Source organism: Stegodyphus dumicola, chromosome 2, assembly GCF_044657685.1.
Source record: "Stegodyphus dumicola isolate Sdum_Otavi_A_Nest chromosome 2, ASM4465768v1".
In the NCBI taxonomy this organism is placed as follows: Eukaryota; Metazoa; Arthropoda; class Arachnida; order Araneae; family Eresidae; genus Stegodyphus; species Stegodyphus dumicola.
Genome location: NC_140769.1, coordinates 266,814,567 through 266,835,472, shown reverse-complemented (window position 1 = coordinate 266,835,472; position 20,906 = coordinate 266,814,567). Strand labels below are relative to the sequence as shown.

Here is a 20,906-nt window from a genome sequence, read left to right as displayed (position 1 = left end):
ATATATATATATATTCATGAACACATATATATAATCGCATTTCAATAATATATTACAATTTGGATACAACCCCCAAGGCTGAGTCTGGCTATTTATATTAACGTAGATGTGGAAATTAAGTATTACCTTAAATAAATTGCTCTCCATTCGTTGGTGTAATTTTTATAATTTTTTAATATTTATTTTGCTGAATAATGATATAAATTTTTACACTATTATCTTTCTGAATCTTGCTATGATTAATATGTAAAACTTACTTTTCAGAATTTTTAAATCCGTTTTCTAAAACAGTAGTTGAAAATGAACTTATACCACATTTAAGGGAAGGAAATATATCTGAAAACAACATATACAGTAAGACCCCGCTTAACGCGGGGGATACGTTCCATCAAAGTAGAGCATAATGCGAAACAGCGCTAAAGGAGGCTATCTTTACATGTAAATATTGGGGTTAGGGGAAGATGGCTAGGAAATTGGTTAGGTATTAAATTTAAAAAGTATGTTTTTTTAATAAAAATAAAACCAAACATTTATTTCTTAAAGCCCAAATTAATACCACATTATTATTTCTTGCAAAAATAAAAACAAAATATAAATAACAAAACGAATATTCTTAAAAAAAAAAACAAATAAAATTCTCAGTCAGTCATATTTAGTTAGCCTTCCGCGTTTTCAGTGTTCTGCCTTTTTGTGACAAAAGCATCTAATGTTGTTTGCCCTTTTTCTTTTGCGTTTTTCTCTTAAAAGTTCTTCATAAACGGATAGAGCATCTCTAACACCACGCCTTACTTTTGAGCTCCTGTCAAAATTCGGTTATTTCAGTTATGATAGACAAACTCCTTTTTACAAACGCCATCGAAAGTTCTTTTTGCTCTTCTTCTGAATCACTGCTGTCAACATTTTTGTTTTCTTCTTGTTCAGTTAATTCCTTGAGCTCATCATTAGAAAGACTAGCCGCTGCTTCTTGAATTATTTCTTCGACATCTTCCACATTTACCCCTTCAAAATATGTCTGTACAATACCGCACCAAACAAGAAATATAAGTACACTGTTTCGGATATGTATTTGAAACCTATCGCTGCATAATATTTCGGGGAATCCCCGTATGCTGCGAGCGATTTCGTGGAATCCCCGGGTTGAAATAAAAGAGCGCTAAACCAAAAGAGCGCTAAACAAAACAGCGTTAAGCGGGGTCTTACTGTACATATATATATATATATTTGATAACAATATATATAGAGAGAGAGAGAATATATAAAACAAAAATTATCTCCTAGGAAATGTGAAGTAAAATTAATTTAGATAGTAAATTATTATATAAATAAAGAATTTAAATTTAAAATTAATTAACTGGTAATTAAAAGGCTTAGCTAATAGAAAGTAAATTTAAGCAATTAAAACAAGATAATCGTTGTTGATTTCATAGAAAGATCACGACATTTCAAGGGGAACTGGAATCTCTCCATACAATCATCAATAATTCAAGAAGATCGCCTTTCGTCATTTCGTATTTCTGAAAACAAATCCCTGTTCCAATTTAAAATTTTCTAATAAATTTTATAAAATCTGAATTTAAATCTTAAATAAGTTTAAAAATGTGAAATACATTCTGGAAGCGAAAATAGACAGATACAGAACAACACTTAAAAATAAGAATAAATGAAATACATATGAAACAAATGAAATAAAAATTAAAAAGCAAATGAGATGAAATACATAAATAAAAATATAATAAACAGTGAGTTTTCATATATCTTTATCAAATTAAACGTTTATTATCATATGCTAGAAATTTCAGAAAAAATTTCTAACTGTAAATTTAGAATGTTATGTAACTAATAAAGGATATTGAACTAGGTATTAAGCATTTTGATTGTAACAGTTTACTCTGAAAATTCAGAAAACAATATGAAAATATGTAACTGAAATAGACATATTAATTATTCATATTTTAATGATTCAAATAAATTTATCGGGAATAATTATATATATGTAAACAACATCTACATATAGTTACATTAACAGAATGATGGAACTATATGTTTAACAACTGAATATCTGTTGCTCAGTTTCGCATAAAATATCACATTGTCCTGATATTGATATTATAAACATGAGAGTAAAGATTATTATACCTGATAATAGTCTTAATTCTTATTCTAAAAATTGAATTTTAAGAAATGATAGCTCATATACTGAATAATTTTTGCAACTCTTTAAAACATTAAAATTTATGTTTACAACTTTTGCTTATAATTATTTAAACGACTCCAAAATTATACAATGTTATTGTTTAAAATCACTGAAGGGTAAAGTTAATTTTGTTTCTGTCTTTTTCAATATTTTAGAAGTTTATTGTAGGAATGCTATATTACTGCTTTTGGCTCGTGTTAAAAAAAAAAAAACTGTCTTGGATAAATTTATAATCATTGTAGACTCTCTATTAATTGCTTCTGGACGTAAGGATCTTACAGACTCATTAGAAACTATATTAAGAAAAACGCAGCAAAAGGAATCGAGAAATTAATTTAAAGTATATTAACTAAATTTATACAAAAATTTTAAAATATGTCGGTGTTCTAAATGCAGTCAAGTAATGGTAAAAAAAACGTGGAAGATGTATAACAAAAACAACAACAACAACAAAAAAAGAAAATCTGATGTGTACACCACATGACTTCCTTGTACGGAATATTAAATTATACGCATTTTTTCTTGCATTTCATTTAACTTATTAGATTCAATTAAACCTACTTTCGCCGACAGCGCATAAACCACAATAGAATAAATGCATTCTTTAAAATTCACTTTGTTTACCATAGCGACACTCTGGCGCTAGGTTCACTTAACAGTATTATATTTCGTTCATATTATAACTCAGAATGCACAAAATTTATATCATTTAAAGAATAGAATTATATAATCGTTGCCACATGTTCCATTCAAATACTATAATAAAGCTAGAATGATGTATAAAAGAAATTAAGCAAACAAAACAAAAAAGAAACAGTTTTTCACTGACGATTGAGTATTTCTCATTCAATTAATTCAGTTGTCACTTCGCGAGAAGGCATAAATACATAAAAACTCAAAATATCTATATTAAAAATTACGAAGTAAATCTTAAACACTTATTTCCTCGAAAAAATTCCAGAAGGGATTAAGCAAGATTTAATTGGCAGTAATAAATGAAGGCGTTACCTTTGTTGTTGCGAAGCTAAGTTTCTCTAGATTGGCAACAAATCCACTATCCTGCTGTTTCAAATGTAAACAAATATGTCCGCCATGTTATTTAAAACTTATATATGTTTGGCGCGGCCGTTTGAAACCAAAATACGAGGTGCACATCTACATGTTATAGTAGTCTTATATACAAAATTTCAACGTTCTGAGGCTACTCGTTTTTGAGTTATGCGCACGCACGTACGTACATACGTTCGTACAGACACCACGAAACATTCTCTTCAAAATTCATTTTAAAGCAGTTTTTTAGTTTTTTTGAGGAAAAGAGTCTTTTATTCTGTCCTTACGTATAGATATTACGCAAAAACATCGTTAAATATATATGTAAACAACATCGTTAAATTGCATTCGAAAGCAGTCAAAGTGGATAGTTTCGTTGAAATATGCTGCCTGAAGCTTTTCGCGATTACAACACTTCCTTTTTACTTCGTACAAGGAAGTAAAAAGAGAGAGAAGGAGAAAGAAAGGCATATAGATTCAGAAATGATACTTCAAAATAGCCGAATAAATAGAGAGTTATATGTATAATAGAATGACAGAATGAGATAAAGATAAGTAGACATACTGTGATAGACTCGTTGTTAAAGAGAGTCGATGAAATAGAAAAAGAGGGACATAATATAAAGAGATAAAATAGTAAATAGAGAAATTTAGATAAGCACGTCCTTCAAAAGAGAAAGAAAGAGAGAAAAGAGACTTAAGATTTGCACATCGACAAAAAGAGGGAGAGAGAGTCAAAGATAAATTAGTAAGAAAAATGAAAAAAAAAAAAAAAAAAATGAGAAAGAGATGTCAGAAAAACATATCATCACATGGAAAGTATTTCAGAAAAATTTAAAGAGATAGTTAAATGCTTAGGGCGTTTATCAGATTCTTTTATATTTAATTTTAGAAACGAAGAAATTTGCTTTGATGGAATAGTGAAAGACAGTCACCTAGTAACATTACACTTTTCCAATAAAGGTTTTGTCTGAAAGATAATCCTAGACAAGATTTGATCTTCAAGAGACTCTTTTTAATGTTAAAAAAAAAAAAAAAAAAAAAAAAAAAAAACCAATCAGTTACTAGGAGCCAGGCATCACATGCTTGAAAGTTTAATAAGAGTTTCCCAAATAAATAATTTGGGAATATAAAGCAGCAGAAATTTTCATCTTCGACAATAAAAAGTCTTAAGATACAATAACACGCCGAACAAATATTAATTTAGAAGTCAAACAACAAAAATCAGCGTTATATTTTCAAATTTTCACGGGACTAGTTTCGATGGTTTTACCGAACCAGCATCCTCAGCTGCAAAAGCGCAAATGAACGAGATAAGATATAATGATAAGATACGATAAGAAAGCCTGGACAGGAGAAAAGCTACTGGCGCCATTTGTTGATGAAACCAGAACTAAAACATAAATTCTTTAAAGACTGAAGGCAAAGATGGATCGTAACTAAAGTCGTTAACTAGAACAGAAAGATTTTCTGTTCATCAGTGGAATATAATATTCCATTGGTGAACTGGATTTTCTAGAGGCATTTCACATTCAAAAAAATCTTTCTGTTCTAGTTAACGATCCTAATTCCAATCCATCTTTGCCTTCAGCCATTAAAGAAATTATGTTTTAGTTCTGGTTTCATCAACAGATGGCGCCAGTAGCTTATCTCCTGTCCAGGCTTTCTTATCTTATCTTATCATTATATCTTATCTCGTTCATTTGCGCTTTTGCAGCTAGGATGATGGTTCGGTAAAACCATCGAAACTAGTCCTGTGAAAATTTGAAAATATAACGCTGATTTTTGTTGTTTGACTTCTAAAGTAATGAAAAATATTGTTAAAAATCAGGCTTGCAAAATATTTTAAAGCCACGAAGAATTATTACAATTTGAGTATTACATTAGAATTAGAGTAAAGTCTTCGATTAAAATATTCTAAACAAAAGTTTACGCCTAAAGAAGAGCATCAGGGATTTTCTCTTTGGAAATGTATTGAATTTTTTCATCTGTAATCACAATCGAACGGGGGATGAATTTTAACATACAATCGGATAATACAAGATAAACCGAAGCCAAAGCAAATGAAGTCTTCTGTGTTTAATTAAGTTTATTTTGGGTCACCTGATATTTGAAGCTCATGTCGGCTCCGGTAATTCATCTGCATTTTGATAGAATTTTATAGCATGTCAATAGAATATCCGAAAACCCACTGAAACTATCCGACTACGTTTGACACCCGCATTTTGGAAAATAATATAAATAAATCTGTTATTTTCGTTATAGTTGTAGCCGAATATTGCCTAAAATGATAGAAACGGGTGATAAACATATTATCAAAGTATAATTTATTTTTTTTTTCTAATATTTTGGGTTAAAAATGTGTTTAATTTCAGGATTACTCAGAAATGTTCCCGCAAAAATGCTTACCATTATTTTACTTTTATATTTTATTTTATTAAGGTATAAGGAATTAAATGAACTAAAATCTCAGAAAAAAGTAAAATGTTCTGTTTAAATGTATACCTGTTCGAGTACATGCAGTAGCTATTTTTGTAGTTTCTATATTATACAGAAATTTCTCTCTTTTCATTTACAAAATTGTCTAAAAGAATTTTAGATATGTAAATAAACATTTAGAGCATTACATTCAAAATATTTCACAGAATATTTGCGGAAAGCTTCATACAATTAATATAGTGATATTTTTAAGTTAAATGTTTTTCGTAACAGAAATGTTGAAAAAAATAATGTTTTAATGTAAATAAAGCAAATGCAGGCGGAAGGAATAGAAAATAATGCTAAGTTTGAAAATTAAATTGGAAAAGTAATCGTGTTCCTGAGCATTTAATAACAAATAGAAAAGTTCAAAATCACCTTTTGAATATCACCAAAAGTTTTTTTTTTTTTTTTTTTTTTATCCCTACAGGGGCGGACACAAGTCGTTATAGACGTTGGCCATTCCTAAGGTGGTCACTTATTTTATGGAGGCGCCTAACAGACGGGCTACCTTTGCTTCCAATGAAGGGATGGATTGTTACAACCACGTCTTCTCCTGAATTCGAACTCGGAGCCTTTGGTATCGCAGTCGGATTCCCTAACCACAGTAACGTCTGGGTGTTACATCGCCAAAACTATTCAAATAAAAATTATCATTTTAAAATCATTTAGAATAGTTTAGGTACCTTCAGATATCAGCTTTCGGGTTCTTAAACAGAAACATACAATTCACGGCGTAGAACAAAAACAGCTATTATTCTGCTTCTAACGAACGGAGAAACAAAATAAAAGTAAATCGGAGAAGCTTAATGTATAAGTTTTATATTAAAGTAATTAAAAATTCTTCGAAAAATTTCATCAAAATTGATGATTAGAACATAACCGGATACCTTAACAGTAAGTGCACAAAAGCATATGCATAATCAATGCAATGGCAGAAAGAAGACAACACTATTGGTGCATATTTTATAAAAGAAAACATTATTTGCACATCTTCAAATCGTGTCAGTCTATTTATATCATTCGGAAGACAGGTTTTATTCCTCTTCCTAATAAAAGGAGATAATTTTATCAGTATATGCTAACGAAAGCTAATACTAATTTCTTTCGCAACAATTATCTTACAGTTAACTTAAAATACCTCGTCATTCCAAAAGACATTTATTTTTAATGGTGGATGAAGCGGCGGAGTTGATATCAAAAGCGAAGGAGAAAAAATAAATAGGAGGAAAAAAAATTATGAAAATCTACGAAAAGAAAAAATCTAGAAAATTTTCTCGGGAGGAAAAATGTAATTTTTTTCGCTGCAGACTGTACCACAAAAGAAAAAGAATGAAAACAAAAACAAATATTATACTCGGTAAAGAAGAAATAATTATGTGCTTATGTAATGAAAGTAAGAAAGTAATTATCTCTGCTAAATAACATTAAAGGCCTATGTTCATTAATCTGAACAAAATCATCCAAGATTATGTAAAGGTTCAAAATATTATTTTAGGAACAGGAAGTACAGAAGCAAGCAACTTCCCCCTCCAATCTCCCCGAAATAATTTACATTAAGAGGAAAAGACATTAAGAGGAAAAGGTGAAATAACGATATTAAACAATCATCCGGAAAATTTCAGAAAGATCCAGTGCTATTTTTTTTCTTATAAGCTAAAACATATAACTCCCTTGCTCGAAATTTGAACTTTATTAAATATATATTAGGATAAAACGCAATTTTCTCTTTGCTAAAAGTTTCTCTTTTATACTGTTTATTTCTTAACTTACTGATACATATATCTGTGACGGGTTCAATTATATGCAACAAGTAAACGTCACCTACGAGAAAAATTCTATTACAGTAAAATTTAAAAAAATCATATTTTGTACTGCAAACATAGGATTTGCAATACAATTACAGACATTAGAGATCAGAATATGAACATAAGTTTCGTGATATCCTGTATACAGATAACAAGTAAAGTCTTTATGTCTGCTGAAGTATGAAGCAATTGCCACGTGAGCTATGTGAAATACAGTTTATCCTTGCTCAGCGATGATTTGAGCAGCGCGATTTCGTATATAAGCGCTTTCTTAATTGTTTCCTCTTAAAACTTGTCCAACGCTAGAATTTCATTCATACGCGTTCTCTCGTTAATATTGAATGCTTGCTGGCATCAGTCGCAGCAAGAAGTTGTAGGGTTTTTGCTCATCTGAAAATGAAGGTTTTGTCCCTGCAGACCGTAGCAGGCCAATTATCTTCACGTCTTAAATATTCCCAAGTACATGATTTTAAATAATCTTTCCATTTAGGTTGGACTTTTAGCATAAAAGGCATGACCTTTGCTATAGACAAACCACTACTTGTGGAAATCTAAATTAAGAGATAATAGGCAAATAAATTCAAACGTGGATAATCTCATTTAGTAAGACTACAACTTCAATAAAAAGAGCTGACTAACTTATTTTACCAGTGCGTAAGCTGAGCTATCATCTAGCGTAAGGATGCCAAAACGGAATATCACTTACGATTGCCAGAAACTCTTCCTTCCTAAGATTTAAAGCCATGTTTCAGTATTTTGTTTATATTATTGGTATTTTTCCAAGATTGCTCTTACCTGCATAATCCCAGTTTAAAATAGGACATGTAGAGGGGATGTTTTTTCAGTGACAGTGAGTTTACTTTTGACATCTAAGGTCCCAGTAATGAGTAAGCCAAACTTCTAAACACGTACCCATAGTAGTTTGTTTGTTGTTAAATGTACCAATAAGTTACATAATTTATGTAAATAATTCATCAATTCCTTTCGCAAATAAATAAATAATAGGTAGGTTTTTTCGAAAATGATGGCTTTGGATTTGTCCTTATTGATTGCTGTTCTCCGTGAGTGAAAAGGGGTTAAACAGTGAAACTGGGGAATTCCTGGGATAAATAAAGAATTTTATTTCTCTAACTTAAGAAAACTTTTATGATTCCTATTTTAGACTTGGACAACCGTTCCACGAGAACTAAAAGAAAGTTTCCAAGTTTCTCAAGAATATATGAATGAACTATTTGTTGCCACTGGGAAAACGTGTAAAGCAAAATCTTATATTTTTAGTCCAGAGGGACTTTGTCCCTCGAGGACTATTGTTTTCGTTTTGCGATTTTTCCTCGAACCACTATAAACGGCATATCACTTTTTAAATTATTGTCACCAAATGTTGCAGTCCTGTATTATAGCTGAAGAAATTAAATAATGAATAATCTGCATAAATGTATGTATGTTTCTTGCATTGTGATAAAACAACGGTACCTAGAGCCATTCAATTTTGAATGACGTAATCCTTCTGCAAATATGGGCATTTGAAAGCCCAAATTTGAAATTTGGAATTTGTTTTATGATCGATTTCATGTTTTTCTAAAACTTTAATGAATTTTTGATTAACAAATTCAACGATTTAAAAGCGAGCAATGGCAACACTCTACGGGAGGAAAAACACCTTTTTATCTCCAGCGCGCGGAACTGTGTATAGGAAATTCTAAAGATATGCTCATTTAAAATTATTTTGCGATATTACTGTTGAACTGAATTTTATGGTTTAAGTGTAAAGAACATGATATTTAATAAATAAAGATAACACACAAAACGCTAAAAAACGCCTCTTTGGATTATTTTTTCAAACCTATCTATCCTTATTTTTTTTTACCTTGTCTCAACAAATAATTTAAATATTTACTTTGATACATTTATAGTTAGCTGTTTTTTTATTTGGATTCGAGTCCATATTTTGTGAGCAATAATACTGCATTCTATTTGCAATTAATGCATTCAGTTTTGCTTATAAATTTAAGAAAATGTTTTACGTACTATCCTTAATCGATGCAGATCTCCTTTTTAATCGATTAATCCTAAAACTGCAAAAAATGATTTTTCAATTAATTCTAAAACTAATCGAATAATCCTAAAACTTCACAAGTTGGTTCTGCAATTAATTCTAAAACTAATCGATTAATTCTAAAACTGTGCCAGTTGATTATTCAATTAATTCTAAAATTATTCCAATAACTTATTTTTTATACTTTAATTAGAAAATAATCTTTTTTTCCTGATAAATTTTGCTCTGTGCTCATATATAGGCTGTCAGAAAATGACACTTAGAGCATTTTTGAAAGATGTGAACTTTCTAGATGAAGTTAAATCGAATTTCTAGATGAAGTTTATGAATGCAACGGCATATGGATAAGTAAAGAATAATAAGTGTAAATGAAATAGCTGTAGTCGGTGCCTTCAAATATTACAAGTATGTTTCCATAATAGCACGGCAATAAAAAAATATTCTTAAAAAAAAAAAAGAAGTTTTGTTTCCACAAAAAGGTTTGATTGCAAAACATGAGCAGCCGAAATTAGTTGTACATTCTCTGAGTCACAAAAATGAAAAATTGTTCTTGCAGGATTCTCAGAAGCAAAATAAATTCCCATTTACTTAAAAAATATTTTGTTGTCGAAATGGCAAAATATTTTATCACAGAAACAAAATCATAAAATACTCAATTTTTATTAAATTTTTTATTCCAGGAAATGAAAAATGTGGCTGCGAAATACAGAAATGAAATGAATTAATTTTATATTTCTGTGTGGATAAAACTTTATTGAAAAGGAAACAAGACGAATATATTGCTTCTTTTAGTGAAAAGAAAAAGTGAGTAGAACTTTTGATACAGTTATGAATATTTTTTTTTTTTTTTTCTGTTTGCAATTCTTACTTTTTCTATTTTGTTAGTGACATACTATTCCAAAGTAAGGGTAGAACGGAGAATTACGCTGAATACTCGAAGCTTACATTTTATAGTAATTAAAATCACAGAACTTGAGAAATATTTTAGAATTACGTTTTGGGTTAAGAAAGATTGCACAATTATATAAAATATTATGCAAAATAAGCTAATAAATAAATAAATAAAATAAAAACTCAGAAAAAACTATTAAATTAAAATTCAATAATATTGTACCCCTACGTCTTTTGAATATGTGAGCAAAAGTTAGTTTTTTTCGTTGAGGATTTTAGTGTAAAATATTCATTACATAGAACCCATGAACATTTAACTTTTAAAAGGTTTCTGTGGAGGACCTACTGAAAACAATGTAGGAAGAACACTGAATAAGTTAAAGTTAAAAACTGCTTTATAAATATTTTTATTAAAACTGAAAATTTAGCTTCTTTAACGCTTTTAGTGAAAATATTGAAATTATTACTCTACTTGAATGATTCTACTTTATTTATTTGAATTAACTAATTTTTACTAACGAGTATAAAAACGATTTTTTAGTTAATATTAAAAAAGCAGTGGATTGAGGATTTTAAAATACTCTGTTTTTCCTTCCAAATCTTTAGCTTAAGAGTATTATTTTAACTGACATGTGCGATCTTTTCCTGCATATGATCTCATTCGCAAACCTTCCTCAAAAAAGCCAGACTCTGCCTTAATGGGGCAGATGGGAAGCTCTTTCACTAGATCACGTGAGCTGTCCCGAAAAGGGAAACAACAGAAGAGGGGCGACACTTTCCTACAAAAACTATCTTCCGTTGTGCATGTCCGCAGGCCTTTCTTGGGACTTGAAACAAGTGTACTCCAGAAAGTCTTCCATTGTTTGATAGAGGTGCATTTTTACATTGACCAAGGAATGCTTTTCGTCTGGGTATATCTGAAAGAAAATCAAACAAAATCAAATTAATAAAATAGAACTATTTCAATTTCTACTGCCCGATTTATCAATAAATGTAGAAGTGTCCTGTACATGGCCATCAAGAAACATAAAAAAAACCAAATGAAAAATTAATAAAATAATTGAAATTCATTAAAATGTAAAGAGATAAATAAAGTTTTAATACACTAAATTAATGATAAAAAGCTAAGAATGCAATAAAATTATTCCTGTTATTTCGGGCTGCAGCTAGAACTGGTGTTTTTAACCAAGGAAAATAGTTTCAGGGGGAATGCGATCAGTCTTTTGCTTAGCTGTTAAGCATTTAGTTTTAGTTTATGAGCATAAAAATTGATATTTTCCAACAATTTCTACACCTCTTTTTGTTTAATTTGTAAAACATATTGTTGTGTTCTACGGGTTCGTGGATTTGGAGCGACTGACAACAGCGCTTGCTGAAGAATCAAAACACAATTTCTTCGTCAGTATTACACAGGACAGTTCCAAAGACGCGTTACAGTCGTCGAAAAACCACGATAAACACGCTGAAACAATCAGCAACACAGCCTTCAAAGTTGCAACGGTGAAGACAGCTTCACGGCAAAACACTGACGTACAGGACGGTTATTCTACGCTACGAGAGTCGACAGCAAGTTGTGGGCCGCCAGATGTCGCTGCTAGTAAAAAACAGGTCTGCCCGACATCCTATATTCTCTGAGTACGGAAGTTGTCGAAAGCGCGTGAAAAAGTGTTGCCGCGTCGTCAATCAGGGTTGTGCAGTTGACGTGCTAAGTAGACAATGGCTTTGTATGTGTTTTCGCTGCTGATTTTTTCATATTTAAACGAAGAATACGGTCGTAGATCTCTGAATCGGTGGCGAATTTATAGAAAATATATTGATGCTTTTGCTCTGCCAAAAGATGTTTTCATTGCGTATTTCAGATTGCCAAAATTTATAGTTACTTTAATTTGCGATGAACTGAGAGAGTATTTGGAGCCACATTCAGAAAACAAGAACGCAATTTCTACTGAAAGAAAAGTTATACTATTCCAGAAATTATAGATATAAATTGTAATTGTATGCTTTAAAAATGTAGAAGATAATAAGTTTATCAAGCACATAAACTTTCTTTATTTAACACAAATATAGACATCCGATAAGCTTCTACTCTTTATGTACAGCAAGAATTACGTTTACTTTAAAATCTAACAGTTGAATACCTTACGAATAATACTGCGAACACAAAAAGGAATGTCGTTCATTATTACGCGAAATTCACACTACTGTAAAATAAAAATTAAAAAAAAAAAAAAAAAAATTATAAAACTATAAAATAGCTTTATAATATCTTTTCCAGTAGCTGTACTACTACTAGTGTGATAGTTTCAAAAATAAGTTTTAGCTCAGATGGGCTATTAATTTCGTTTTGCCATTTTGTGGCGTTTCACTTTTCAAATCGTTGCCACCAAGTATTATCGCACTCTATTATATTTAAAGAAATTAAATAATGAGGAATCTGAAGAATGTATGAATGTTCCTCGCACTGTGATAAAACAACGCTACCTAGAGCCATGAAATTCTGAATAACGTAATCTTCCATCCTAATATAGGCATCTGGAGGCCCAAATTTGGAACTGAGAATTTGTTTTATTATCTATTTCATATTTTGTAAAGCATTTATGAGTTTTTGATTAAGAACCTCAACGATTTCAAAGCGAGCAATGGCAACACTGTACAGAAAAAAAACATTTTCATCACTAGCGCGGGAGATTATGTATCGGAAATTCTAAAGATATGCTTTTTTTTAATTATATGATATTGCTGTTGAATTGAATTTTATGGTTTAAGTGCGAAAAACATGATATTTAATAAATAAAGATAACACGCAAAACGTTAAATAATGGCCCTTTGGAAGTAATATAAAATCTGAATGCTTTCAGATTTTATTAATTAATTAATTAATTAATTTATTTATTATTATTTTTGTGTGTGTGTTGTTTGTGTGTAATTTTATTACGTTTTTAAAACTGGTTTCTAAGTGAGGACTTTCTAAGGGAAACTGGCTCGTATACAAGTTACACATGTGAAAAGCCACGAGAACGCCGGCTAGCTCGTTCCCGGGATTCAAACCTCGGACCAAACTACCTGCGTTCAGCGACTCTACCGCTCGGCAACTGGTGGGCTTGTTAGTAGAATTATACTGCATTATTATTGTATTATGCTATAAAGTAACAATGCTATAAGACTGAGGGTTTGTTCATGGGATAGTACTTTTGTAACCTATTATAGTATTAAAAAATCATTGTTTCTTTGCAAATTTAACAAACAAAAAAAAAAAAAAAAAAAAAAAAAAACAAATACTGTTCATAGCATTCTCGTTTTTGTATTGTAAAAGAGATATTGATTATTATTAGTTTTCTATTTAAAATGTGTCGAAACGCTGGTTTGACAAGGATTTCAACTGCAAGAGACCTACACTGATTATTTTTACTTTAGTACTTACACTGTGAAAATATTACTATCTTTTAATTATTTTCACAAAATAAAATCTTTTGAGAAGGAAGAATATTTAAACTGAGCAGTTCTTATATATATATAAAATTCAAGTAACAGCAATGTAATATTAAAAAAAAAGGTATTAGTAATTGTGTGACAAAAATTGCAAAACTAATTAATCACACATACAGGATAGATTAGTTTAATTTTGGTTATATATTTTATATTGAAAAAATATTTTCTTTCATGTTAATTATAGAATAAATTATTTAAAATAAAGCATTTTGATGCGTGTGTGATAGTTGAATGCAGCAGCAATCGGCCATACTGTAATAGCGAATGACTTTTATTTCTTTTCCTGAAAGAAATAATTTTCATAGTAAAAGAAAATTAAAAAAAGGAAGAAATATTAAGAAAAAAATATTTTCTTTCTAATTTATTATGTAAAGAAATATTTTTCCAATAGTAACTGTAAAATAAATTGCGGGAAAACAGCATGAAAAAAAAAAAAAAAAAAAAAAAAAAAAACTTAGTTTGCTGTTAGATTGTAATGCAAATTAATCATATTATAAATTTAAATGATTAAAATTGTTTATTTCTAAAAGGATTTGAAGTAAGCTTAATTCATTTACTTTTATGTATTTACCATTGCTTTCGTGGTATCCCATATCACTCTTTATTTCTTAGCTCTAAATTCCTGCGTTAAGTTTCCCCTTAAAAAACGGAATTTTCCTTCACATAACACAGCAGCATATTCCACTGCGTGTTGGTCATAATACTGTTTTGTGCAATTTTTTTCGAACTACAATTGCAGCGTGTGAGTTAGTGAAATAATAGGAGAACATTCCTAGAACTTCAGCCAGCGCGCGCTATAAATTTCGTCACTCGTCTGTACTGCGATTGGTCTAAAGCTCCTTGAAGCCTTGTCCCCTTTCAGTAAAGTTAAATGGACCCACCCGCCCACCAACTGAGGACCACAGAATGGCTTTCTCCGATAAGTTGTTGATGGCTGTCCATACCGGTTTCTTTGAGTCAATATTGTTCGCTTAAGTTGTAGGCAGATCCAGTGATCATAGAATAGGCGTCGAGAACCACTGGGTTAGAATTACAATTTCAATTTCATCCAGAACTAAGAAATAGCATAGCCGGGCTCAGCTGAACTTAAGCTTTGAACGTAAAAACATAACGCACTATTTAAAGGGGTGATAGAAACAAATATCATTCTTTTCCCAAAACACCAGGGAAAAAGTGCAAATATTGAATGTTAGCAGGCGAAAAAGCATTTAAAATAGAGGCAAATGCGTGACGTCAATCTAATAAAAGCACGGAATGTAATTAAACCCGACGTAAATCAAAAGTCATTTAAAAATTGTAAGGGATGATGCTTATTTATATTATAGATCACAGTAACAGTTAAGATATTTCTCCCGTCTTCTTAGCAAGCCTTCGTAGTGTAATGGGCATCACACTCGGCGCGTATTCGAGTGGTCCGTGGTTCGAGTCCCGGCAAGAGCATTGCTTATTTTTCATCGTCTCTCAGCATAAAAAAAAACCAATGTTTCTACAGTGGCACCCGAATTAAAAAATGTGGTGGATGATGATTCTCCAACACCAGGATTTGGCGACTGGGTCCCCTAATCTCCAGTCGCTATAAGGTATTTCTCCTGCCTTCTCAGCATGCCTTCGTGGTGTAATGGCCAGCACACGCGGTACGTATTGGAGAGGTCTGTGGTTCGAGTCCCGGCGAGGACATTGCTAATTTTTCATCGTCTCTCAGTATATATATATATATATAAAACCTAATGTCTCTACACAGTGATGGTGAAGATGGAAACAGAATCTGATGATGCGCCTGAAGATATAATGGAAGACGTTATGACAATCTAAGAATGAGTATGAGAGCATGACAAATGAAAATTTTTAAATTCATAAGCTATTCCATTTCTTTTAAATAAATAAACAGCATTTAGGTACCTGTAGAAATCTTATTTTTATGTGCACATATTTTCCTTATTTTTAAATCTATTATTTTTATATTCGGATTATAACGCGAACTTGCAAATTTCGAACTTATTTTTTGTATTAAAACTGTGCGCTATACGCTGGAATATATATATTTTTCTCAAAGCAGTTGCAAACATGAATGGATATTCTTGAGATTAATGGCATCCCGCCAATTAGCATGAATAGCCAATAGTTCCCGTTTATTCATTTGGATCACCCAGCCAAGAGGAGAAACTATAATGCCATTTTTATTTTAATAAATGGCTTGTCACGTAGAGCGGAACTTAAAATGTTTTGAAACTTTACTCAATATTCGTTTGCAATAAAGAATTTGCATGCACTTTAGTTCATAAAGTTGGAAATAATTCAAGGAAATTCGAATAAGTTATTGAAAGATGTGAATTCAGAATTTGCTTTTAACGTACAATGGCAGACGATTCGTAACAAAAATTTCTTCAAGAACGTAGAACTTTCTAGGTAATTTATTATCAATAATCAAATTATTTACTTGCTGTGAGGAAACTAGTCTTTAATGCAGATTCGTGTATTAATCTTCCAAACAAGAATTGACAGCATATGGTTGTCAAGCAAATATAACAGTAAAACAAGTTGTGAAATGAAGTGAATTTGAAATATGGAGATTAATTAGGTGAAAAGTTTCCTTATCGTAAAAACTTGCTTTCCTGAAAGTTATAACACGATAACTTCTACCAGCTCACCATAAATTTGTGTGAAAAACGTTTCCAAGTATGCCGGGTACAATTTTACAGTCCAATATGCCATAAATTTTAAACCTTATTTTAATGTCAGTTTTCATCAGAAAGTGCTTCATAGTAAATCTAATATGATTTTGCAGCTTTTTCTTTTTCCTGTGTACGTTTTTCGTCCTGCACATTTTCTCGTCCATATTAGCATTTAAACTTAGCAAGAGAATCAGAATATTGATTAAAATACACTAGAAAATAGTTTTCTTTCAAAAGAAATTCTTAGAACGTTGTACACATAAAATTGTAAGAAAACAGTTTTCATTCATTAAGTTATAGAGAAAACTTAATATCAAGATATTAAAGCTGTAATGCATCTGGACCACCTTCAAACTGACTTTACTGAAAGTCTAGCACTTAAAACAGAAAGACTTTAATTTTTTGAATGGTTAAATCAATGCTTAAACAGAATCGGCAGGTAAATTGATGTTTAAAATAAATTTCTAATAAAAGAATAATTTTTTCATTTTCAATTTAGTTTTCGTGGAAATTTTCGAAAGGAAAAAACTTTCAATAAAATGGACGATATTAAACTATTTTTTATTTACCAAGCCCAACCGACAATCACTCGTTTGTTTAGCGAGAACGTTCTTCACGTGCTTGAAAACGAAGCAATTTATTGTTTTATAAGCTGTCTAGAACGCGTTAAATAAATATTATAACTCCCAATTAGTTTAGTAAAATATAATTAATTACCATACTCTTAGTTTGGAATTTCTGATTCGGGAAAAATATTCTACTTTTGCATCCAGTCAGGAAATAAGGCAAATAAAGAATTTTAAACTTCAAATTTCAGTTAAATAGAGAATTAAAAAATTTGATTTGTACACTACATGACTTCCTTGTACGGAATATTAAATTATAAGCATTTTTTCCTGCATTTCATTTAAAGTTATTTCGTTGGCTATATTTCTCATTCAATTATTTCAGTTCTCAATTCGCAGCAAGGCACAGATACATAGAATAAAAAACAAAAATATCTGCATTAAAAATTGAAAGATATAGAAAAACGTAAAACACCAAATACGGTTAAAACAATTTAAAAAAATTTTTACAATTAAAATTAGTTTCTAATAAAAAACAAGCAATTTAGCCAGCAATCAAGGCAGCTTTTACGGTGCACAAAAATAAAAGTTTCCTTTTGATCCCACTCGGCAAAAAGACACTAAAGGTGCAGAAAGACTTAAATCACTATTCTGCTGAGTTTTAAATGTAAACAAATATCGCTGCTATGGGGGGATAGGCTTAGAAACATTTAAGCAGCTTTTATATTGCCGATAATTCTACAACTATTGTATGCAGATTAATTAAAGACATAAAAATGTTAAGCGGAAGATAAGAACAACATAATTCAATCACTTAAAGCAAAGAATGCGAAATTTATCAACCGATAAGAATTTAAAAAAAGTGAGCTCACGGAGCCGAGTAACAGAATGGGTATATACATATATTACATATCTTTGGTGTGCCCGATTGCAAACTAAAAACTAAAAGGGAGGTGCACAATTACATGTTATAGCAGCCCTATATACAAAATTTCAGCGTTCTGAGGCTACTCATTTTTGTGTTATGTGAGATACATACATACGTACATATGCACAAACGTCACGAAAAGTTTCTGAATAAATTTTAAATCCCATTTTCAACCAGTTTTGGGAAAAAGCGTCCTTTACAGAAACATCATTAAATTGTATTCAATAGCGGTCAAAATGGATATTTTCCTTGTAATATGCTACCCGAAAACTTTCGCGATTACAATACTTCCTTTACTTCCTACAAGGAAGTAAAAATGCTAATTTTCCCCCTTTCTCTACTATTTAAAAGTGTTCGCAGAGATTTAAGTTTCCTTTACGGCCTTTAAATTTAAATAGCTTTAAATTCCCTCAAATATGCATCTGAATGAAATAAGTATTTTAATAGAAAATGAAACATGTCAATGTAAAATTTTAAAGTTAGACAAACAAGCCATTGCACTAGCAATAAAACTATCGATTTTGCAGGCGATCTGACGTAGATTCTTTTCCTTCAGGAGTAAAAGCCTTTTGTAAGAAGTGGGAAAAGAAAACAATCAAACCTACACGGAAATCAACGGAAGGAGTAAAGAGAAAATGAATACTGCATGATCCCAAATTCCATGAGAAAAAAAGTCAGTGAAAAATTTAAAACTGCAAGCTTAGTTTGGCATAAATTTTGTACAAATTTCTATAAATTTCTAGGGTAATCAGATAGAGGTTCGTCTTTTTCAGGGGCAAAAAAATGTTTTTGCGAAAAGGGAATGAACATTAGTTTAGCAACTGTTCTTTAGTAACGACTTTAAGGTTGATGGATTGTAGGACATGCAGGAAAAATATATTTTTTCACATTATAAAGCGCATTATGGAATATAAACAACTGCATACTGTTGAAAGGTGTTTCTCTCCCTCCTTTCCACATACCTTCGTAGTGTAACTGGCAAGCATGCTCGATGCGTATTCGGGAGGTCCAGAGTTTGAATTCCAGCGACAGTATCGCACACTTATTCAGTTTCCTGCCATCTAAATATTCTAAAAGAATTCACAGGGGCACCCGAACCATAATTTGTCACCACCAGTATTTGGCAACTATCCCTAGTCGCCCTAGTCCCCCATCCCTAGTCGCCCTTTAAAAGGGGAAGTATATGGTATTTTCTCTCCTCTCTCCTTTTTTCCGCATGCCTTTGTGGTGTATCTGGAAGCAAGCTCGACTCGTATTCGGGAGATCCCGGATTCGACTCCCGGGGAAGGCTCTGAGCATTTCTCACGCTCCAGCATCGATATGGCTCTACATAATAAGCAATGGCTCTACATAATAATTCCACAAACATACTTAATTAAAACTTATTAGTAAATTAATGTTTTCATGTTTAAATCATATATAATCAGTTTTCAGTTTGAAGTCATATTGCCGGTGAATGAATTTTTTCTATGTAAAGTTCTAATTTCCACTTCCTTTATGGGCACCGTTCTCTTGTCAAAAATAATCATTCTGTAGAATATGAATATTCACTGTTTCTCCAATATCACATTATGTAGTTTTTCGGCGAATTTCATAAACACATTAACGCCTCATCAAGCCGCCTCAGCAAGGGGTTTAGATTGAATCATCGTGCTTTTTCTTCGCCACTCACGATTTTCTTTTGTTATCTGCGGACTCAATAAATTTTGAATTAAAAGTCGTCACTTAACTCTTCAGCAGTCTGTTCATTTTTATAGTTTTCTGTCTATGTAATAATTTGTTTTTCAAAAGCATGATTAATGTATTAATTAAAGGAAGACTTTCGAATGTTTCAAAACTCAAAAGGGATGGTTATTAAATCACCAATTCCGTTTTCGACAGAAATTGGCCACAGTTGTGAAATCTTTCGTAATGTTCTTTACATGTTTCTAAGCAATAGTTGCCAGGAAAGCTACATCTTTTATATTGAACTAGCCGCTACACGCCCAGCCTTCGTCTGGCCTTTAAATGTACCGGAAAAATGCCTAAAGGGAACACCAAAAATTAAATTGCACAGAATTTTACTCACAGAACACAGAAACTTTATCAAAAATATCAATAAAGATGTATAACATATAAAAAAATTACAACGAAATAAGCAATACCACTTAACACAAATATTAATTATCCTAATAAATAAATTAACCAACTTCCCGTTGCCTTCTATTGACAGACGTCCAGTATCCAAGAGAAACATTAAATTTAAGAACTGAACATAATTATCGCCCTCATTTTTTCGAGTGGCAAAGGTGCTGATATCGGCAGCAACAGTGATATATCAGCAACAGTGATATATCAGCAACAATGGAATGCAGCCATTGTTGTTCATATAATGAGAGAGAATTATGGATTTGATGCGATTTCATAAAAAAAAAATAAAATAAAATAAAAAATAAATAAATAAAATTAAAAAAATTCATTCGAATTTTGAAACAATTGCTTCGGGGTGCACTGGCTCTTGTCTTGATGCATCTATGTACCAAATTTCGTAGCCAAAATTAGCTTACGCGCAGCACGAACGAAAGACATGCGCAGAGACAGACAGACTCTTCCTTTTATAGTATATATAGATCAAACCTGGAACATCTTGACGCTGCAATCAGAACTTAATAACTTTAAACAAAAAAATGTACTGTGTTTACATTTAAAATTTTTGAATAACTAATTGATCCACACTTTAAATGAAATTCAGTTTCTGGTGTATCGTAAGAACAGCATCAGTTTTATTCTCTTAT

General features: G+C 31.1%; 2 protein-coding genes across 2 annotated transcripts in view; one reads left to right on the top strand and one right to left on the bottom strand.

Moving 5' to 3' along the window:
* Positions 1-20,906, top strand: part of LOC118193719 (uncharacterized) — a 59,326-nt gene that overhangs the window by 13,672 nt on the left and 24,748 nt on the right. Inside the window, exon 2 of the mRNA XM_035364848.2 lies at positions 10,267-10,390. The gene's annotated coding sequence lies outside the window, so the exon portion shown is untranslated. The remainder of the gene's footprint in view (positions 1-10,266; positions 10,391-20,906) is intronic.
* Positions 10,244-20,906, bottom strand: part of LOC118200149 (inactive dipeptidyl peptidase 10-like) — a 631,756-nt gene continuing 621,093 nt past the window's right edge. Inside the window, exon 21 of the mRNA XM_085812127.1 lies at positions 10,244-11,394. Coding sequence (XP_085668253.1) covers positions 11,266-11,394 — 129 coding nt within the window. The 3' untranslated portion in view covers positions 10,244-11,265. The remainder of the gene's footprint in view (positions 11,395-20,906) is intronic.